General features: G+C 38.7%; 1 protein-coding gene across 1 annotated transcript in view; it reads right to left on the reverse strand.

Annotated features, from left to right (window-relative positions):
• Nucleotides 1-21,004, reverse strand: part of usp40 (ubiquitin specific peptidase 40) — a 33,078-nt gene extending 12,074 nt beyond the window's left edge. Inside the window, exons 1-22 of the mRNA XM_051707315.1 lie at nucleotides 20,321-21,004; nucleotides 20,158-20,225; nucleotides 18,455-18,568; nucleotides 17,880-18,044; nucleotides 17,563-17,709; nucleotides 14,106-14,249; nucleotides 13,697-13,825; nucleotides 11,253-11,375; nucleotides 10,810-10,917; nucleotides 10,335-10,650; nucleotides 10,047-10,128; nucleotides 9,790-9,961; nucleotides 8,843-8,927; nucleotides 8,668-8,738; nucleotides 4,751-5,112; nucleotides 3,373-3,538; nucleotides 3,215-3,275; nucleotides 2,948-3,001; nucleotides 2,762-2,850; nucleotides 1,950-2,036; nucleotides 1,816-1,852; nucleotides 46-110 (exon numbers count right to left, since the gene is read on the reverse strand). Of these exons, the coding sequence (XP_051563275.1) occupies nucleotides 46-110; nucleotides 1,816-1,852; nucleotides 1,950-2,036; nucleotides 2,762-2,850; nucleotides 2,948-3,001; nucleotides 3,215-3,275; nucleotides 3,373-3,538; nucleotides 4,751-5,112; nucleotides 8,668-8,738; nucleotides 8,843-8,927; nucleotides 9,790-9,961; nucleotides 10,047-10,128; nucleotides 10,335-10,650; nucleotides 10,810-10,917; nucleotides 11,253-11,375; nucleotides 13,697-13,825; nucleotides 14,106-14,249; nucleotides 17,563-17,709; nucleotides 17,880-18,044; nucleotides 18,455-18,568; nucleotides 20,158-20,225; nucleotides 20,321-20,516 (2,841 nt within the window). The 5' untranslated portion in view covers nucleotides 20,517-21,004. The remainder of the gene's footprint in view (nucleotides 1-45; nucleotides 111-1,815; nucleotides 1,853-1,949; nucleotides 2,037-2,761; nucleotides 2,851-2,947; nucleotides 3,002-3,214; nucleotides 3,276-3,372; nucleotides 3,539-4,750; nucleotides 5,113-8,667; nucleotides 8,739-8,842; nucleotides 8,928-9,789; nucleotides 9,962-10,046; nucleotides 10,129-10,334; nucleotides 10,651-10,809; nucleotides 10,918-11,252; nucleotides 11,376-13,696; nucleotides 13,826-14,105; nucleotides 14,250-17,562; nucleotides 17,710-17,879; nucleotides 18,045-18,454; nucleotides 18,569-20,157; nucleotides 20,226-20,320) is intronic.
• Nucleotides 21,005-21,872: the final 868 nt, after the last annotated feature.

Consider the following 21,872-nt stretch of genomic DNA (forward strand, 5'->3'; position numbering starts at 1 on the left):
AATCAGTTGAGTAGTACAGACATTAAGATTATTATAAGTTCCTACCTCATCAAAAAGGGGCTCTCCGATCTCCTCACACCAGTCCAGTCTCCTTAAGTGCCACGACTCACCTGGAGAGAGATAAAAATGTTCCATTAATAAATCTGAGATAGTCAGTTGGCCAGCTAGGCACAGCAACATTGACTCAAACAATGGTGTGATTTTGTGGTGGAGCTATCGGTTTGACCCTGTTTCCACCTGGCATTACAATGAGTCTCGGGTGATCCAATCACATGTGGTCAGGTGAGACACATCACTGTTTACACCTGGTCGCTTCAATGCGTCTCCTGTGACCACTTGTGTTCGGGTTTGGAGGGGAGGGTCTCTGTTTCATGACATCATACATCAATCACTATGTCAGTGTGTTACTGCATGATAATAAAGCGCAACAAAGTCAGAAATACAAAGAAAGTGTAAAAAATAACAAATAAATGGTGCGCCGTTTCTCCCAGATGCGGTTGAAATTTAATCTAAACACAAACGCAACATGTCAAGCAGAATTTGTTTTTGTTTTTTTTGTGGATTCCCTGTTTTAAAGGAGCTTGGTGTTCATGCTTTGTCATCTGTGTTGATATCAGACACACTGAAGAAGATTCGTGAAGCTCTCGTGATTGCAGACGTTTCCTCTTTTTTAAATTTTCTGATCGGACAGTAATTTCCTTTTAAAGCCGCTCATAATCAGCCAAGTTTAAACTTTTGTTTTAGCGCAGTGCTTGATTGACAGGTGAGGGTTGACACTTCACTGCTGCTGGGACGCATACAGGACAGATTAGTGTTTACACCTCAGATGCGATGTGGTCACATGCGTTTTTGTGATCAGATCACAAAATGTTTTAGACCCCATTTAGACCTATATTTAGGGCTGACCACATGTGATAGGATCACCCAAAACACATCTTAATACCAGGTGAAAACAGAGTTTTGTTCAACCAAAGGAAGGCCAATGGAATGGAAGAGCTGTTTGAAATCAATGTTTATTTTTACAATTCCATTTGGTGACATAAGTGGCACCAAAATTACACAATTCGGCTTTAAAGGGTTAGTTTACCCAAAAAAGAAAATTCTCTCATCATTTACTCACCCTCATGCCAACTAAGATGTGCATGACTTTCTTTCTTTTGCAGAAGACAAAGATTTTTAGAAAAATATCACTACAATTCTGTAGTTTTATACAATGTAAGTGAATGGTGATCAGGCCTTTAAAGCTCCAAAAAGTAGATGAAGTCTGCATAGAAGTAATCCATACGACTCCAGTGGTTTAATCCATGACTTCTGAAGCGATCCAGCAAATGAACCGTACATCTTGACAGTCTCCTTGGTGATCATGATTTCAAGTTTGATTACACTTCTAGCACCATCTAACGATCTGCGCATGCGTCAAGCTCTAGGAAGTGTAATCAAGCTTGAAATAATGATCGTGCCTAGAGATTGCAATGGCAAGATGTACAGTTAAAAAGGAGTTACATTTGATCTGTTCTCACCTAAAACCAACTGGATCGCTCCAGAAACATTGATTAAACCACTTATGGATTACTTTTATATTGACTTAATCTTCGTTTTGGAGCTTCAAAGGCCTGTTCACCATTCACTGGCATTGTATGGACCTACAGAGCTGAGATATTCTTCTAAAAATCTTAATTTGTGTTCAGCAGAAGAAAGAAAGTCATACACATCTGGGATGGCATGAGGGTGAGTAAATGATGAGAGAATTTTCATTTTTGGGTGAACTATCCTTTTAAATGGGCACATAGAAAGCAAACATTTTAAAGTTTTTACCTTCAAGTCTTGCCATCTGCAACATTTTCTTAAGGCACTGGAATAAGAACCACCAGAATTTTAAAACATGTTATTTCTAAAGTTCTTTATCAGAAGTCACAGCACAAAATTCATATAAAATCGAGATAGCTCACCTCTTTGACAGTTAGAGACTCCTCTACAATAATCTGCAGCTCCTGACCAACTGAGGGCGCTAGACCAACACTGAAGTACAAGAACAACTGCAGAGGGGATATGGGCAGAAAAACTGAAACCTGGCTCCATTTTAATGGGTATTTTGTCAATATGCATTAAACGAATAATTCACCCAAAAATGAAAATTCTGTCATTTACTCGCCATGTCGTTCCAAATCCATTTAGCTTTCTTTCTTCCATGGAACGCAACAGAAGAAATGTTCACTTTGCTCTTTCCCATTCAATAACAACACAGTGATTAGGAACAGTCAAGCTCCAAAAAGTACAAAAAAGCACCATAAAAGCAGTCCATATGACCTATGCACTGTATGATTTAAGTCTTATGAATCAATACAATAGCTTTGAGTGTGAAACAGGCCAAAATGTAAATAATTATGTATTAAAAAATCTGAACTCTCATTAGCATGTCCGCATTTTCAAACCAGTACCAATGAAATTTGGTGTCACTGATGTCATATTTCATGCACAAAAGAGATCTGAAAGCTAAAGTTGAAAAACAACTTTAAACTTTACTCAAATAAAGCTATTTTATGGCTTTAGAAGACTTGGAATATAGCACTCAAGTCGTATGGGCTAATTTCATAGTGATTTTATTGAGCTCAACTGCCCCTGGTCACTGTGTTCTTTTGTTGTATGAAAAAGAGCAATGTGAACATTCTTAAAAATATCTTCTTTTGTGTTCCATGGACAAAAGGGAATGGTTGGAGAATTTTCATTTTTAGGTGAAATATCTCTTTAAAATCACATGCACCTGTGTTGCTGTTGCAGCTGGTCCTGGGCACAGGTAGAGTGCAGTCATCAACCTGATCCCTGCATCACGTACACTCAAATGCTCATACACTAGAACAGATAAACACACATGTTTAATATGTAAAACCTTTAGAGTGATCACATTAGCAGGTTAGTGAGTGATGCTGTCACTTTTTTGATAATGTACCTGGAGGTAAAAGTTTTCCAGTTCGGTCCATCTGTCTTAGACAGCATTCAATATCTAACCAGGAATAAAAGGCAGAAACAATGATTATGATAGAACTTAAAATGCAGTCTTCCTCTAGATCAGTAGTATTCAACCATTACAGACTCAAGGACCTCAATTTTAAAAAGCTAGATTTTCTCTGTAACACTTTCATTCTAAGAACTTTCATGTAAAACATTAACTTTAAAGTATCATTGGGTGTTATTGGGTATTACTGTGTGCTGTTACCACTTAGCTCATCCTGTAGGTGAAGTTCTTCCAGAGCTCTCTCCTTCACCTCTGCAAGCAGCTGCAAGAATTACACACACTAAGTCAACCACAGTGTACAACTTTTCAAACCGCGCACAACAGTCCATATCCAAGTGTGTGTGTATGTGCTCACTTACCATGTTTCCTGAAGCGGAGACTTTACTCCTTTTCTTCTCCTGCTCCTCGTATTTATCTTCCTCCTTCATTCCACTCTGTGGGCAAAACTCCACGTGCAGCCACCGACAGTCAGACGGCGTCGTCACGGTAACCATGTCACCACTGAGGCTGAAGATGCTATGGCGGCTGGGGGGGATTATAGAATTACTGTATACTATACCCATACATACATATCTACTAACCCAGTATCATTATAGTTACAAAATTTTATTACCCTAAATAAAACTAGCTAATTACATTAAGTTGTTACTTAACATGTAAAAAGTAAGGCTGTCAAATTATCATTCGAAAAATTATTTGAATTCATGATAAAAATGCAAATTCAAATGCTAAAATGAGCATTCGAATTTTTAAATGACTTGTGGGCCATTCAGGCCGATCACATTCTTGGGCTAAAATAGACTATGTCCAATTAATAAAATAGAACGCTGGTGTGTCTCAAGACACATATTACAAGCTAAATTTCCTTTCAAACTGACACAGCGTCTAAAAAAATGCATCATTACTACACAAGACGATGAAAAAACATCAAGACAAGGCGCAACAGAGAATGACATCCATCTAGCGCATGCTTAGACAGAAACAGACGGATGTGTTTGGAGTGAACGGCCCTTTCGGTGGAGGCTGTGTTTTGACTATGCTTTGGCTTTCTCTTAAGAGCATCCAATGCATAACTACTAGGAATGAACATACAACTGTATTTAATGAGAAACACTGTGATATCACCGGTATTATGACGCTTAAGTCTGTGGTAGTACTATGGCACCGGTATAGGCTAATGTGTAGAACCATCTATTGAAGCGTTTCTTTTCTCATTTTACTTTTTACTTAATATTTAAGAATATGACATGGCTAAAGGTTTGACTTTATAATTTTTACACACTTTTGTTCACAGCCCGATATGTTCTTTGCAATAAACAATCGCTGCAACAAAGTGCTTACTGGTTTATAATGATTCATTGCGCCCCCTTGTGGACGTAAGAGACAATGTCAATTTAAAAATAAGACGTCTTGTAGTTTTAAATAAATAATGTCTATAAAATTTGAATATACCGGTAATTCAAATTTTGGTAATATTTAAGTGAAAAATTCACAAAGGCAGCAACTCACAGGAGTCATGGTGGATGTTTTTGCTAGTCCACCTGGAAACAATGTTTATAAAGTATCGGTCTGCTTCAATGCATGATTGAGGAAGTAATGAACGAATTTGCCAAATTTTGCCAGGAAAGAGGTGTCAAATCATTGTTTTGAGGCCACACGTTTTGTTTGGGACACTATATAATCACCAGTAGAACACTATAATCTATATAAAGTATACTACAGAAGTGCTTCCTTTACCTGCTGTCCAGTTCCTCTGGCTGCAGCAGCAGCAGAGCATCCCCGTCCTTTAGTGACAGCTCTCTCAGCGTCCTCTGCATGTCTTGAGGTGGGAACACCCTCCAGCCACTCGCTCCGCCCCCACTGGGCCCTGGGCGGCTCTGTTCCAGGCATAGAAGGGCCTCTTGAGGCCCTAGAACCTCGAGCACCGTGCCCAGTGTGGCCCCACCAGCAAATCCCTTCGTGGAACGCACCAGTCCAGATCCATCAGCGTCTCCAACCCCTGACCCATCCCCACACCCTAGCTCTTCCACAGAGGGGCGCAAAACGGTCAGTAAAACAGGCTCCCATTCAGCACCTGTCTGTACAGCAACACCATTAACCTGAAAGAAAAATAGAGAAAAGGCAATAATAAGTCTTTTAAATAACAAGACTCCAAATTAATTTCGATGTAGAAACACATGCATTATAAAATAAGAGCACATCATATAGATTTGAACTATGTAGGATCTGACTAGCCAGGCAGAAGGAAATTAAGAAGAATTAAGACAGAATTACACCAAGATGGCCTATAATTCCAGGAAATTCCTGTAAGCGTTAAGAAGCTAGAAATTCGGACTGGCACTAAGGAGTCTGAGCTGACCTGCATCTGGTCAATGTAACTGTCACAAAACAAGGGAGGGTGTCCAGAAAAACTCATTCCAGAGAAAGAACTGTGACCATATTAGCCTGGGGTTTCCAGAAATAAAAAGAAGCTCCTTTGTTCCGTTCATTCAGTCAGAGCACACAAACCCTTAGAATTATATATTGAATGACCATCATGTGACAGTCAGCCATTATACCCATCACATGCTAAAACTCTTTTTACTTTTGTTTTTCTTATCTCTTCAAAAGACAATTTTACAATTTTTACAATGCATATACATATACTCCGAACTATAACACTATCAAAAGACTCCACTGTATCATCATTCTTCACTTCACAATGCACATACCTAATTTTAATATGCTAAGATGCATCACATGATGCCAACCTGTGGTTAGAATCATAGAATGCATTATTCTGACCATGTGCATACGCGATGCAATGTATAATAATGTATATTCAAATGTTAAAGTGTAGTGAAGTAACCATAAAGAGAAAGTATGTCATGTTTCATTTGTAAATGCTTGCCTGTTTATGTAGAAAATGTTGACGTTTGCAGATGTCATGTCTCTTGCACCGATTTCATTATATAAATGTCAGGATAAAAGTATCACTTTTGAGTGGGAAAACTGACAAACCTTAAGAACAAAGACTCAGTCACCTTCAGAAGAAGATGGGAGATGGAGAGATGATCACATGGTATCTGAAAAGCCACCTCTGATTGGCTTAGAGCCTCTTCGGGGTGTGACCAGACAGAAAAGGTTAAAAAAGACCAGCCAAACCCCTCCTCAAAGAGTTCTCTTCTCTGCTCTACGACTCACACACGTGACAGGGAGTCGCAAAGCCTTGCCTGATCATTCCAGCACCAAACTTTCCAGCATCCACGATCTTAACAGAGGTCCAAAACATCGACGGAAAACAACCAGAACTTTCTACGGATCCAGCCAAAGAGCCAAAGCATTGCAATGAAATGCAAGTACACCTCGAGACTTTTGCTAGAAAGTGCTGGTGTTTAATTTAAACACTTCGGATAACCCGACTGCAAATCGAGGTATACTAAATGAAGTACCAGTGGTTCAGGGCATGGGCTATAAACTCCATGAAGCTCAATTTTCTCAGTTACAGATCATTTCTATTCACCTTCTGTTACAGCTCACTCACCAACCTGTTTTTATGTTTGTCTATGTGTGTTAGTTTAGTTTGATGTTTTAGATTAGCAATAAAGTCTTGTTTGTATTCAAAGAGGATTTGACTGTGGTATGTTTTGATAAATAATCTTGTCTCGTCAATTGATTCTTAAAGATCTATGCTCCGTGCTCAAACAATATTTCAACATATTTGTGATATTTTCAATGGCCATGAGAATAGTATTACTCCAAAGAGTTAACAGATGCGTCATATCAACTCAGCGTGGCAGAGTGATCAGATGACACCTTAATTTTTTTCAATATTCCCCGAATTAATTATAATTCCCTTCTTGAGCTAAAATTCCTCATATAAATTGTGACCAGATACAACGAGCCTGTTGTATTACGTATTTAATGGTGGAGAATTTTTATTCAGATTTCTAATCTGATCATTTGTCATTTATCCTTCATATAATGGTGGTCGAACGTGGCCAAGATTCCTAATTTACATATAAAATCTTACATATTATTGGTGGATAAATGTGGGCATGTTTAAATCTGCCAATTACATTTAGCGTTCCATTACAGTTGTCACAAAGTTGTTAATTTCCTACAATTATTAAAGGAATAGTTCACCCAAAAATGAAAATACTGCTATCGTTTACTCCCCCTCATGCCATTCCAAACCCATATGACTTACTTTCTACCATGGAACACAAAAGGAGAAATTTTGAATAATGTTCATACTGCTCTTTCCAAACACTGAAAGTGAATGGGGACAGACATTGTCAAGCTCTACAACTGACCAAAAAGCACCATAACGGTATTATAAAAGTAGTCCATACCGCTTGTGTGCTATATCCATTCCTTCGGACAGCTTTATGTGACAAACAGACCATATTTAAAGCTACACTATGTAACTTCTGGCCCTCTAGCTGTTAAAACCGCATGCGTCTTGCGAAAGAACATTGTTTTGGTAATGTCGCGAGTTGTACTTCGGCTCTGCTCCTCTGCATGGATGAATGTGGTTCGAGGCACCGGTGTACACATGGATACAGGATATCTTATCAGAGCGAATGGACAAATAAATAACGAAAGGAAAATACGGATATTTGAAAACATGTCATCTGAGCAGGTAAGTGCCATATCTTATGCTGTTGTTTTGACTAATTGGAAACATTGATGTTTTGAAATAAATGACGTTACAAAAGTTACACAACGTTTGATAACATTAGACATAATGATTGCTAGTCTGATAAGGTCAAACGTTGTAAAGTTTTCATAACTGCAGGATATTCTGGCCAAACAGACCACGGTAGTAACTAATTTATAGATTGTCATTGTTACCAACCAGTGGTCAACATCATTTCAAGACTCACATGTCCTTGGCAAGCCTAGGACTAAAGGATTTATTTATATAAATTATTGTCGTTATAAAGAAAAATACACACGTGTGCTAGCAAGTGAAAAGTTCTGTACCGATACAGACGTTTGTGTGTGTTTGTGATTACAAAACTACACATAAACCATATCAATAAAGCATCTTACTTGTTGAGTAAGAAAAAAGCCATCTCTGGGTCACTTTTAAATCCTTTCAGTTGTCGCCACCTCTGAAAAAGCCAAGCCAATGTTGATTCGGGTTTATTACGGTCGCTTTCCCTTTTTGCTTGTAGACTCTGTTCGGGGTTTCTTTGTTTTTACAACCAGTGATTTCCCAGAGGTTTGCCGTTTTGAATGATCCATGGTCAATTTTTCTCATTTGTTGTGACAACAAACTTTCAGCTTCACACTATTCCCACACAATACACAGTAGCCGGAGTTTATTTTCTCTGTGTACGGATATGACTTGAACATGTGAACACACACGGGTGAATGATGTATGTATGTAATTTCACGTGAAATCTGTCCTGACAGCTCTAAAATATAAATCTTTATTATAGGTTTATCAAAGTGTATTTGGGTAAAGACAAGGTTTGGAAGGTGGATTTTTGTTGCACTCTCTCATTAATAACATTTTGGGATTTTGTAACAAAAAAAAAAAAGTTACATCGTGTAGCTTTAAGATATTATTCATTGTTCATAGTTCATTTTTGGGTGAACTATTCCTTTAAGAGCATTCCCAGCATTAGCCACCAGGAGGTGCCACTGTTCAAGTAGTTTCTCACCTCTCTTCCATTCCACACAAAGACATCAGAGCCATTACACACTCCTGCACTGTACAGGGACATCTGGTCATCTGGAACAACACAAGAGATATGAATTTTCACCAAGAATCACTAAATTGGAACATGTAGCTGGAAGTGAGTGATTAAGAAGTGCATTAAGAAAGAGTGTGCTCACCTGTCAGTGTATCATATAAATGTAACCCAGCTGGGACATTCTTAGCCAAAGTCAGTGCCATGTCTCCTTCCCAAAGATCCTGCATCTACAACAAAGTTGGTCAAAGTTTACAAAGAATTCAAAACATAAGTCTCCTCCATCTTGCCTAACAGTCTCTTTGTGCTTCAAAGTCTTTACTTCAGTTGGTAGTCCTAAAAGACAGAATCTTCATTTTTGGGTGAACCATCCCAAAATTGAAAATTCTCTCGTCATTTACTCACCCATCATGCCATCCCAGATGTGTAAGACTTACTTTCTTCTGCTGAACACAAACAAAGCTTTTAGATGAATATCTCAGCTTTGTAGGTCCTTACAATACAAGTGAATGGTTGCCAGAACTTTGAAGGTCCAAAACGCACATAAAGCCAGAATAAAATAATTAATACAACTCCAGTGGATAAATCCATGTCTTCAAAAGCAATATGATAGGTGTGGGTGAGAAACATATCAATATTTAAGTCCTTTTAACTACAAATTCTCCTCCCTTCCCAGTGGGTGGCGATACACACAAAGAATGCGAATCGCCAAAAACAAAAGAAGAACGTGAAAGTGAAGATTTATAGTAAAAAACAAAAAAAACAAAAAAGGATTTAAATATTGATCTTTTTCTCACCCACACCTGTCATATTGCTTCTGAAGACATGGATTTAACCACTGATTACTTTTATGCTGCCTTTGTGCTTTTTGGACCTTCAAAGTTCTGGCCACCATTCACTTGCTTTGTATGGACTTACAGAGCTAAGACATTCTTCTAAAAATCTTTGTTTGTGCTCAGCAGAAGAGAAAAAGTCATACACATCTGGGATGGCAAGAGGGCTAGTAAATGATGAAAATTTTCATTTTTGGGTGAACTATACCTTTAATATGGCTATGGTGGGAAATCTAGTGACTGATTATAAATAAATCACCTGGTAAATGGCCAATCGCAGGTCTCCCACAGTCTTTCTGCGGTCAAATGTGACTGTGATGATCGAGTCTTTGTCCGGGGCCATAGGGTGCAGGGCTCCATTTTGGCAGTGGTAATAAGGGGCCAAATGCAGTCGCACCTCAATGCTGTTACTGCTGGCATCAAACTCGGCTCTACAGGAAACACAGAAGATTTTGAAATAGCACAAAATGCGCCATGCTGGTGTGTGAGTGTATTTATTTTTATATGTGAAGCCACCTTTTCTGCTGCAGCCTTGCATTCTCCTCTTGCACCATCTCCAGCAGGTGAGGAGGCACTTTGTACGCAGGGTTTCCTATGGCTGTTTAACACAACGAAAAAAGGCTCCTTTGTATGAGCATTTATCAGTGAAACAAATGAATTTGTACACCCATGCACATCCAGGGTCCAAACTTTACATGTGCCAAGCGATAAAGGCGATTAAAAATTGTATTTAGCCAGTAATAAGGCAAAAGGAATAGCAAAATAATGCATGGTTTTGTTTGCACACATATACACACATCATACCTTCTAAAGGTCTCTTCATAGTTGTCTTCCTGTAGAAGAGCATGTAGGCACTCTCTTTTCCCTGAAACTGTTTCTCTATGTCCTTCTCTGTAATGGCTGTCACAATGGAGTCATTCAGGTCAAACCAATGGCATCCGTCAGCAGCGGCAATGTTGTCTCCTGTTTCTGGCTCCATGTTCTCTGGACTGCAATTGGCTGGGGTTGGACTGATTGGTTCTGTTGAACTGGGCTCTGTTGTCACAGGACCAGCAGTCTTCAGAGCTACACGGGTTCCATTGGACACCAGCATAAACACTTCAGGGTGGTTCTGGAGAAACTGGAGGATAACAAAATTGTGAACTTTCGGCAGGACACATATTAATACAGCCATGTTGTAAAGTTTTGGTCAGTGTTTATAAAAAACAAATATATAAAAAATAATAATAATCTATGTTTGTATAGTGTGAAGTATGCAGTAGAACTTCAGAAGCCCAACCTTGCTGATGGGGCCATACTGTTTTTTGTATTTTTTACTCCATGGTGTGCCAGTTTTATTCATCAGCTTTTGGCCCAGCTGGTCCACAAGTACACATTCTGACTCCTCCTGAGAAAAGGAACTGAAATTCAGTATTTTTTAAGAACAATTCATTAAGTATTTATTACCACTGTCCTTGTCAAAAGTTTACAGTGCATCCATCATTTTGTTCATTTTAACTGAGCTTAGTGGTGTTTTATTGATTCATGCAACGGATAGGAATGCGCAAGAATGGTCAACTACTTATCCACTAAACGAATAGTCGATTAGTGAGCTCAAACAGTTTATCTATCTTCTCAGACATGGTTTTAGCATTCTGACTGCATGCTGTGCTTTGCAGCATGTTACACTTAACTACTAAAAACAACTTAACACCTTGTACGGCTGCAAGCTCTAAGGCGTACCTGAGCCAGAATGGCAGTAAGAATAGAGAGTGGATCCTCCGTATCAACGGAATTCCCACTCTCGTTCTTTATTTCGCTGATTTTGGCCTCTTGTCTCTGGGTCTTCACTTTTACCTCTTCCTCCTGAGGACAAATCACATATCACAAAAAGAGATAAATGAGATCAGATCAGTGTTGGAGAAGCTACATTAAAACTGTAGATTTCCAAGCTATGTACAAGCTACTCATAACTTAAAGGAGCTAAACTACAGTCAAGCTACCCTTTTAAAAAAGTAGTTAGCTACACTACAGGTTACGACCAAAAAATAGCTTACTATATTGAAACTATTAAAGGAAAAAATATTTTATATTATCAGATAAGATGGTATTATAATTTTTATTTATTTTTTTTCTCCCCTTTTTCTCCCAATTTGGAATGGCCAATTCCCAATGCGCTTTTAAGTCCTCGTGGTCGCGTAGTGATTCGCCTCAGTCCGGGTGGCGGAGGACGAATCCCAGTTGCCTCCGCGTCTGAGACAGTCAACCCGCACATCTTATCACGTGGCTTGTTGAGCGCGTTGCCACGAAGACATAGCGCGTGTGGAGGCTTCACGCCATCCACCGCGGCAACCACGCTCAACTCACCACGCGCCCCACCGAGAACGAACCACATTATAGCGACCACGAGGAGGTGACCCCATGTGATTCAACCCTCCCTAGCAACAGGGCCAATTTGGTTGCTTAGGAGGCCTGGCTGGAGTCACTCAGCACGCCCTGGGATTCGAACAAGCGAACTCCAGGGGTGGTAGCCAGCGTCTTTTACCACTGAGCTACCCAGGCCCCCTAAGATGGTATTATTTAATAATTATGCAGAAGAGAATTTGTCAGGCACCAAAACAATGACGGTCTCAATTAGGGTGACATTAAACGATTAAGCTGGCAACATTAAAGGTGCACTCAGGGATTTTTTGAAGTATGTCGAAGTGGCTTACAATGACATCTAGTGTTCTGGATGCTGCATCATTCAAACAGTAGTTTTTAGTTACCAATGCCATTGTACAAATTCACTAAGCTCAGTAGCCAATTTAATCCATGAATTAAAGTGTTCAATACCAGGGCAGTTACTTAGATTAAGCAAATAATTTTTTTTAGGACTGTCTAAGATTTAACACCTTAATTCAGTGTGATTAATATATTTAAAAAATAATGCGTTAAAATTAACATAACTAATCAATTCCCAGTAGGCAAGTCATATTTCTTTCTTCGGAGCAATTCAAGCTTGAAGTACCACCTGTTTTCAGCAGGGGGCAGTAAGCGAAACTCCAGCTGTATAGGCAACGCACAGCTGTACAGAGAACAACCACACCACGCATTCATGCGTTCAGACATAGCTGGACTGAGCATAATTCCGAATGCAGGGATCTCGAGATGTGTTTTGCTATGTTTCAAACTAATGTTTAACTTGACACAGCGAACTAAAAAGCTGTTTATGATGCTACTCATCCAAAAGTGTCTGTCTAGACACATAGCCTATGTGCCCTAACAAAAACCCTTATAATAAATCTATCTAGGACAGATTGACGAATTTAATTGCAGAATGGATTTCTGTGGACTGTAGGCCAATGATAAGCTTATGCTCTAAAAATTTAATAAAAAAATATATTGCCTTCTAAAGCCACTTTTTGTATTGTCTTAGTGCTTCACTCATCTGCAACAATAATATAAATGCATTTTAATTATCTGAATTATTATGTTTATCATATATATTATTTATACCTATTTAAATAACTTTATGTAATCATTATATATTAAATTACTGTTATTTGAGGGCCTTTCTCAGCAAATATTTATATATGCGATTAATTGCGATAAATTAATTGGCAAATCATGTAATTAATCTGATTAAAATTGTAATCGACTGATAGCCCTAAAGGTATAATTAAATGCAACATATACTAAATTGAACAATGAATGAACATAAATCAATTTATACTAAATTCAACTAAATAAAACTAGAAAACACTCCACGTTAAGCAGTCAAAAACAGGAGCAATTAATTAAATATTTCACTTTTTTTAAAAAAGAAGACGCACTGACTTTAACACAGGGGCTCAAGTAAATCGGTCAATAGTTTTTTTTAAACTGGTTCATTTACATGAACCGTCCCTTTAAACCAATTCACTTACATTTTTTGTACTTTATAAACTTTATAAATACAATATTTTATTTTACCAATAAAATATTTAGAAAAGCCCATATACATATAGAACAAATGCACAAAACATCTTTGTTATGCGATATTCATTATCTTCTAAACTCAATGATGTGGTAAATGATATGTGTAATCACAAAATCAGCCCCTACCCCACACAGAATCTGATCGCAAGTGGTCGAAGGAGATCCATGTTTATACCAGGCGAAAACAGGGCCATACACATAGAGATTGCAATAAAACAGACACTTACCGGTGCCTCCCAGTGGCCAAGTTGATCGATGTCTTTGATGTAGACATGATAATGGCCTCCGTAACAACCTCCTTTATGTATGATGACAGAGAAGAGCTCGTAAGAATACTCCGAGTCTGGCCAATTGTTCTGTTACAAAACACAGCACATGATTATCACTGTGGTCATCATAACACACTGAACTCAGCTTCTTCATCTAATGTTCAACTATTGATTTCTAGCTAAAAAGCAGACAAACCACTAAATTACAAAAATTGTTCACATCAGCTGCTAACAAAGTAACACTGAGCCTGCAGTGCAGGGATTCATAAACTTAAGTTTCGGATCCCCACCAATTACTCACACATACCTAACTTATTTGGCAATAATTTGGAAAATGTGTGTTGTAAGGCTGGCTAAGCTCTGGTACCTGCTCACAAAACGCTCGGAGGTTGAATGTAAGAGGGAAAACATAGCTTCCTGTCTCTTTGTAGCGCTCACACTTGGCAAAGTCAAAGTTGAACCTCAACAGAGAAATGGTCAGGAAAGGTGGGAGCTTTTTCAGTTTAGCAGACTGCAACAGAAAACATAGTTGAGCAGGTTTCCAACTGATTTGAACTATAGCAACCTCATAAACAAGTAGCTAGAATAGTGGCTTGGTGCCATTCAGATGTCAAATACAAATATACACCAGTGTGAAGTTTCAAAACACTTGAATTCATTTGTTACTTGTGATCTTAAAAAGCTTTTGATTTTAATGCTTGGTATCAGTTTTTCAGACAAATATGAATTGTGTCTGTGTATGAATTCCTTTACAAAACAAAAATGTCAAAGTTTTGATAAAATTGCTCTTGAAATAAATGAGTTTGGCCAGATAGTACAGGAAAATAAGCCCGGCACACACGAAAAGTGGCCAGCATACATCTAAACTTCAATACTGTTGAAAAAGCATCACAGGTGTTTTCCTCGTGACATTGGTTAAGAGAACGGCCAGAGTGTGCAAAGCTGTAATCAAGGCAAAAGATGGTTACTTTGATGAATCTAAAATATCAATACAGTAAGATAAAATATAATTCCCACACTTCCAAATGTATCATTTACGGTTTTGAAAGCTTTACTATGTTTTTTAAATGTGGAAAACAGTAATAACTGATAGACGTCAACTGACAGTGGATTTTGCCGATTCCGATACCGACGTTGGAAAAGGCCGATAACCAATTAATCAGCCTGGGCTGCGTTTCCTAAAAGCATCGTAAGCTTAAGTTGATCGTAGAGGCTGTTTTGCCAATGGTTTCTACGATTTACTTAGGCTTACGATGCTTTTGGGGAACGCAGCCTTGACAGTTTTTTAAAATCGCTTTATAGAATGTTAATGTTCCAAATTGAATAATATCCCAGATACACTATATTGCACAACCAAAATTCCAATAATAATAAATAATAATTTAATATTTGGAACATAATGTGGTACAATGAACAGGCCCAAAATACACTTATTTCGGGAGTTTTATTTTGAAATGACTGAGACTTGGCTCCATTACAATGCACAGATAAAGTATGAACCAAATTATGTTTTTTATAGCCTATATACATTCACCAGATTAAGGATTTTGTGTGTGTGATATATATAGTGCATTCAGAAAGTATTCAGACCCCTTATTTTATATTTTTTTAACATCAAGCTACACTCCATACCCCATAATGACGAAGCAAAATCCTGATTTTTTATAACTTTGCACATTTATTAAAAAGAAAAACTGAAATATCACACTGACGCCAAGTATTCAGACCCTTTGCTATGACACTTGAAATTTAGCTAAGGTGCATCCCATTTCTCTGGATCATCTTTGAGATGTTTCTATACTTTGATTGGAGTCCACCTGTGACAAATACAATTGATTGGTCATGATTTAAAAAGGCACACACCTGTCTAAATAAGGTCTCACAGCTGAAAATGCATATTAGATCAAAGAAACTGCCTGCAGAGCTCAGAGACAGGATTGTGTCGAGGCACAGATCTGGGGAAGGTTACAAAACAATTTCAGCTGCATTGAAGGTTCCCAAGAGCACAATGGCCTCCATAAATCTTAAATGGAAGAAGTTTGGAACAACCAGGACTCTTCCTAGAGCTGGCCGCCCGGCCAAACTTAGCAATCGGGGGAGAAGGGCCTTGGTAAGAGTGGTGACCAAGAACCCGATGGTCACTCTGGTTGAGCTCCAGAGATCATGTGTGGAGATGGGAGAAACTTGCAGAAGGACAACCATCACTGCAACACTTCACCGATCTGGGCTTTATGGCAGAGTCGCCAGATTGAAGCCTCTCCTCAGTGCAAGACACGTGGAAGCCCGCTTGGAATTTGCAAAAAAGCACCTAAAGGACTCTCAGACTGTGATGAAATGAAGATTGAACTGTTTGGCCTCAATTCGAAGCATCACGTCTGAAGAAAACCAGACACCGCTCATCACCTTCGCAATACCATCCCAACGGAGAAGCATGGTGGTGGTAGCAACATGCTGATGGGGTGTTTTCAGCAGCAGAGACTGGGGGACTGGTCAGGGTTGAAGGAACGCTGAACACAGCAAAATACAGAGATATCCTTAATGAAAACCTGGTCCAGAGCGCTCAGGACCTCAGACTGGGCCAGAGGTTCACCTTCTAACAGTAAAATGGCCCTAAGCACACTGCCAAGACAATGCAAAAGTGGCTTAGGGACAACTTTGTGAATGTCCTTGGGTGGCCCAGCCAGAGACCGGACTTGAACCCAATCAAACATCTTTGGAGAGACCTGAAAATGACTGTCCACCGACGGTCCCCATCCAACCTGACAGAGCTTGAGAAGATCTGCAGAGAGGAATGGCAGAAAATCCCCAAATCCAGGTGTGCAAAGCTTGTCGCATCATACCCAAAAAGACTTGAGGCTGTAATCGCTGCTAAAGGTGCTTCAACCAAGTACCGAGTTAAGGGTCTGAATACTTATGTCAATGTGAAATTTCAGTATTTTCTTTTTAATAAATTTGCAAAGTTATCAAAAATCTGTTTTATGCTTTGTCATTATGGGGTATGGAGTGTAGATTGATGTAAAAAAAAAAAAAAAAAAAAAATTTAAAAAAAGCAATCATTTAAAGCATAATGCTGCAACATAACAAAATGTGAGAAATTAAGGGGTCTAAATACTTTCTGAATGCACTGTGTATACACATTTCACTAGACAAGGTTGTTTGTTTTTATTTATTTATGCACTTGACAGATGCTTTTATCCAAAGCGACTTACAGTGCATTCAAAGTATACATTGTATCAGTTTATGTGTTCCCTGAGAATTGAACCCATGATCTTGGCGTTGCTAGTGCCATGCTTTACCAGTTGAGCTACACGAACCTTATAATTCCCAAGATGAGAAGTTGGAGACACAACGTATGTACTGAAGGGGCACGTTTTCATAGTCAGTCACATTTTTCTTTTCATGCCCTTGCTTCAATTTAGAACAATTACCTCATTTAAATAACCAAATTAGCATTGAAGTGAGGATAAAAATATGGATAAATACTGTCAGCCAGTGACTGTTTTTATTTCACCTCTAGAGGCCACTGTTATACTGAAGAACCAAGGTGTTCTAACAGTAGAATCCTCCAGCACCGGCCAAAGAGGAACACGGAGGAAGAAAAAAAATATTAGCAACTTTAATTGATAGTTCCAAAAAGCAACTATCGGCACTGATTAATCTATAAAACAGATATATTGGTCTAGCTCTAATAATGAATAATGAGCAGGTCTATCAAAACTTTTAGCGGTAGTGTGTATATGTTTGACATTTAAGAATTCTGTTAAATCTGTATATGGCCTAAAAAATCAGATAAATTTGTGGTTTAAGTCTGAGAGGTGACTGACCTTAGCGGCCCTGACGAGCTGGTTACACTTGCTGCAGCGGTACAGGTTATTACCCTCAAATAACTCCTCCTCCACAAACATGTTCCATAACGCCTCTTCTAGTCCACTCACACCCCGCACAGACACCGTCAGGTCCAGAAAGTCCTCCTGAGAAAGAGACAGACAGATAAAGGGAGAGGGGGGTAAATAAAAGGAATGGATTTGAATGGAATAGACTGCCAGCAGTAAAGAGAACTGACTTGTATTGAAACTAGAAAAAGATTCCAGACAGGACAGCTAGGAAATACACCAAACACATGAACACCCTCCAATCTGACCTGTCTCTCACTAATATTGCCACACTCCTTGCAGGTGATCTGGTTGACCAGCGTCCCATGGTACAGGCGGTGTATGAGACTACTGCCTGTAGTGCCCACTAAAGAGCTTTCCAGAGCACTAAACAGGATCCGGTTCAGCTCCTGCACATCCTGCTGAGCCATTTCCTAATGACAAAACCAAAGTACAAGATGCAAAACCAACCCATAGATTATTCAAAGAACATACCTCTCATAAAAACATCTGCTATTTGCTATATTCCTTTAAGGATCTGGGCTGCTAACACAAAGGTTGTGGGTTAAAACCAGAGTATGCAGGGGTCAGGAAATTAAGGGTTACCAAAAACAACCCCAATCCATCACCACTTTGCCTTGAGCAAGGCACTTTGGTTGCATCATTTAGCAGATGCTTTTACCTAAAGTGACCTTTGCGACCCTTGTTTTAGCAGTCCACATCTTGCACCATAAGGGTACCGCTTAACCTCAGGTTACTACAAAGGGACTGTTTCTGCAATTATTTGCTGATGGAAGAACAGCTCCATCTAAACTGTAAGTAAAGAGCTTAAGAGTCTTTGTACCTCATTGTTGGTCCAGCCAAAACTGTCTGTCAGGTCTGTAGTGGAGGCCGTCTGGTTGTCCACCAGCAGCAGATGAGCAAACAGTCTCTGGAGCTCCAGAGGAATCAGGCGAACCTGAAATAATAGGAAATTTCTATCCATCTGTCCCTTTCATACACTTGCAAAGCTTTCCATTCATCTCCAAAGAACCACTAACTGATTCATATACCAAGGTATTTACATGGTACTCCAAGGTGCTTCCAAGGACACCATGGTGTTATCATGGTATACGTTTCAAACCTGTATTAGCGCAACAAACAATGCAAGTTCTCCCATTGTATCATATACTCATACGCATGCAATCCCAGATGTTTGACTTTCTTCTGCAGAATACAAATAAAGATTTTTGAAAGAACATCTCAACTTTCTAGGTCCATACAATTCAAGTGAATGGAGACCAAAACTTTGAAGCTCCAAAGAGTACATAAATGCAGCACAGAAGTAATTCATAAGACTCCAGTGGTTTAATCCATGTCTTCTGAAGCAATCTATTCGATTTGAGGTGAGAACAGATGAAAATATATCAAATTTTTCCACTATACAGCTTTGCATTTCTAGGCACGATCAGAATTTCAAGCTTGATTACACTTCTTAGTGCCTGACGTATGCGTAGAGCGCTAGATGGCGTAATGGAGCTTAAAAATCATGATTGCCAAGGAGACTATAGATGTCAAGATTTATAGTTTAAAAGGAGTTTTATTTTGGTCTGTTCTCATCCAAAACTGATTGGACTGCTTCAGAAGACATGAATTAAACCACTGGAGTCTTACGGATTACTTTTATGCTGCCTTTATGTGCTTTTTGGAGATTTAAAGTTATGGTCACCATTCACTTGCATTGTATGGACCTACTGAGCTGAGATATTCTTCTAAAAATCTGTTTGTGTTCACCAGCAGAAGAAAGAAAGCCTTCTTGGATGGCATGAGGGCGAACTATTCTTTTAAAGAGCACCTATTATGGTTTTTCAAATATTACCTTTCATGTAGTGTGTTATATAGCTGTTTGTGAATGTAAAAAAGTCTGCAAAGTTTCAAAAATCAAAGTGCACGACAAATGGAGTTATTGACACCCAAAAGAAAGAACCGATTCTGAACACCTGAAATGAGTCGTTAGTAATTCCAGACTTACTTCCTGTACTAACCTATGTAATTTGGTGCGAACAGCTTTGACCCGCCCTCAAACACTACACTAAGCGGTAGACCAATCACAACAGACTGGGACATCTGACCAATCAGAGCAGAGTAGGCTCTCTGAAAGGAGGAGTTTAGAATGAATCCTTTAGAACGGATCATTGAACGAGTCGTTTTTGACGCTGGGGAAAACAGGTAATGCTGCAATTTAAATTATGAGAAAATTAAAGTGTTTTTTGACCTTGAATGCATGTAAATCTATTGTATGACACCTTTAAAACAAAATTAGGCACGTTTAAAAACCATAATAGGTGCTCTTTAAATTTCGGGTATCATATGTCTTCAGAAGACTTGGAATATGATGCACGAGCTACGAATGGACTACGGTTATGACACTTTTAGGTTCTTTTTTAAGCTTTAAAGAGAGTCACGATCAACTGCCATTGTACTGAAAAAAACAGCATGAGGGTGAGTACATTTTCATTTTTAGGTGAACTATTCCTTTAATCAACATACACAATTTCATATACACACCTTTGCATCTGGTTTGTCCTTGTCAGCCAGACATCCTAATTCATTTGTTCCAAGGCAGAACAGCTCCTCTATGAGAGACAGTCACAAGAAATGAGTAAAAACAGTAACCATCACAAACATCATTACATTCCCTTTCCTTTTCAACATCCTCTATCCAACTCACCCCTAAACTCTGGTGTGAAAAGTAGTGTCTGGATCAGGGAGTTCAGATAACAGGTGCCGCCCTGGTTCTTAATCCCGCAGAGTTTGATTTTCCCTCTGGGCATTGGAGGCTCAGACTCTCTCCCCTTCATAGCATTACCTGTGCCAGGTGTGGAGGAGAATCCATCTCCGTCCTCTTCAAACAGATCTCCGAACATGGCCACAGCTGCCCTGTAACGCTTTTTTTGTAGGTATACCTTCGGTTCGTCAGTGAACTGAGTTTCGTTTACAGAGAAAAGAGACAGTTTCACCTTTTGCTATCTCATCTTGGTCTTCCCCAGCTCTCGATTAACAATCCATGGACTCACTCTGAAATAAGATGATTTCACAGGGCTAAACATCGCTTTTATAAACCAACCTAGGTACGAAATGCTCTGTTCAAACAGCGTGACGTTCCTCTGGATGAATCACAAGTGTCGTGAGAGAATCTCAGTCCTTAAAACGCAACATGGAAATCTGAAAGGTGAATGCACGGCGTCCATATTTCACCATTGAGATTTACTAGAACAGATATTTGTTGACAGCCGCTGTATAAAGTATTCATTAAAGAGTTTAGTTCAATAAATCACTTTTACAAATGAGAACGGGGAAAATGAAATCTGAGAAGACCATTGATGTTTTTAGGACGCAGCCATCTTTCCTTGATGAAAACGTCAAGCCGCTATGCATTGTGGTACATGTAGTTCTTTATGGTAACGGCCCTCATTCGTGCCCGTTGTTTTGCATATTTTAAATAACTACACGTTTCCTCCATCCGGGTATTCGAGGGAGTGATGGGATGTGTAGTTGCACTTAAAAGGCTATATTTATTTATTTATACAATTATATATAAAATTTAATATAACAGTTTTAATGTGAACATAAATGTATAATAAATATAAATTAATAAATAAACAATATAAGGCACTTTCTACAAATATGTTTACAGGACAATATAGGCCCTGAAACTATTTTTGTTTTCTCCTCCCCTTTTCAGCAAATGGCCAGTGAAAGTACGTGCCTAACCTTCGGAAAATGTTGATTGTCAACCTCAAGAGGTATAACTAAATATTAAATCAGCCCTTTTATTTTACATTTATTTTATATGAGGTAACAGGTTGCAAGTAACAAGGTTGCAAATGTATTTATTGATATTACTACGCATTCTTTGTAATAGTGGGAAAATCAAGGGTAACAGGAGTGCACACAAAATATGGGATACAGCTAAACCTTATGGTTTTTGCTAATAAAAAGTAGTGATGTCAAAATAATGACTTTGTATAATTCTAATTTTTGGCTACAGTCAAAAATGTGGGGCAAGCCAAAAAAGGTGATATATATATATTTTAAACTAGTTACTTTTTATGCTGTGTTAATTCAGTGTTTAATAGACAATAGTTTATCTAACACACCTTATAGTTCTAACTACAACAAACATTGGGTTTGTGCCTCTACTGAGAGAAGTAACTGAACACTAAATTGTGTTCTGTTTAGTTAGTGAGAGACCGCTCAAAACACCAACACACATAAATATA

This window comes from Myxocyprinus asiaticus, chromosome 9 (assembly GCF_019703515.2).
Source record: "Myxocyprinus asiaticus isolate MX2 ecotype Aquarium Trade chromosome 9, UBuf_Myxa_2, whole genome shotgun sequence".
In the NCBI taxonomy this organism is placed as follows: domain Eukaryota; kingdom Metazoa; phylum Chordata; class Actinopteri; order Cypriniformes; family Catostomidae; genus Myxocyprinus; species Myxocyprinus asiaticus.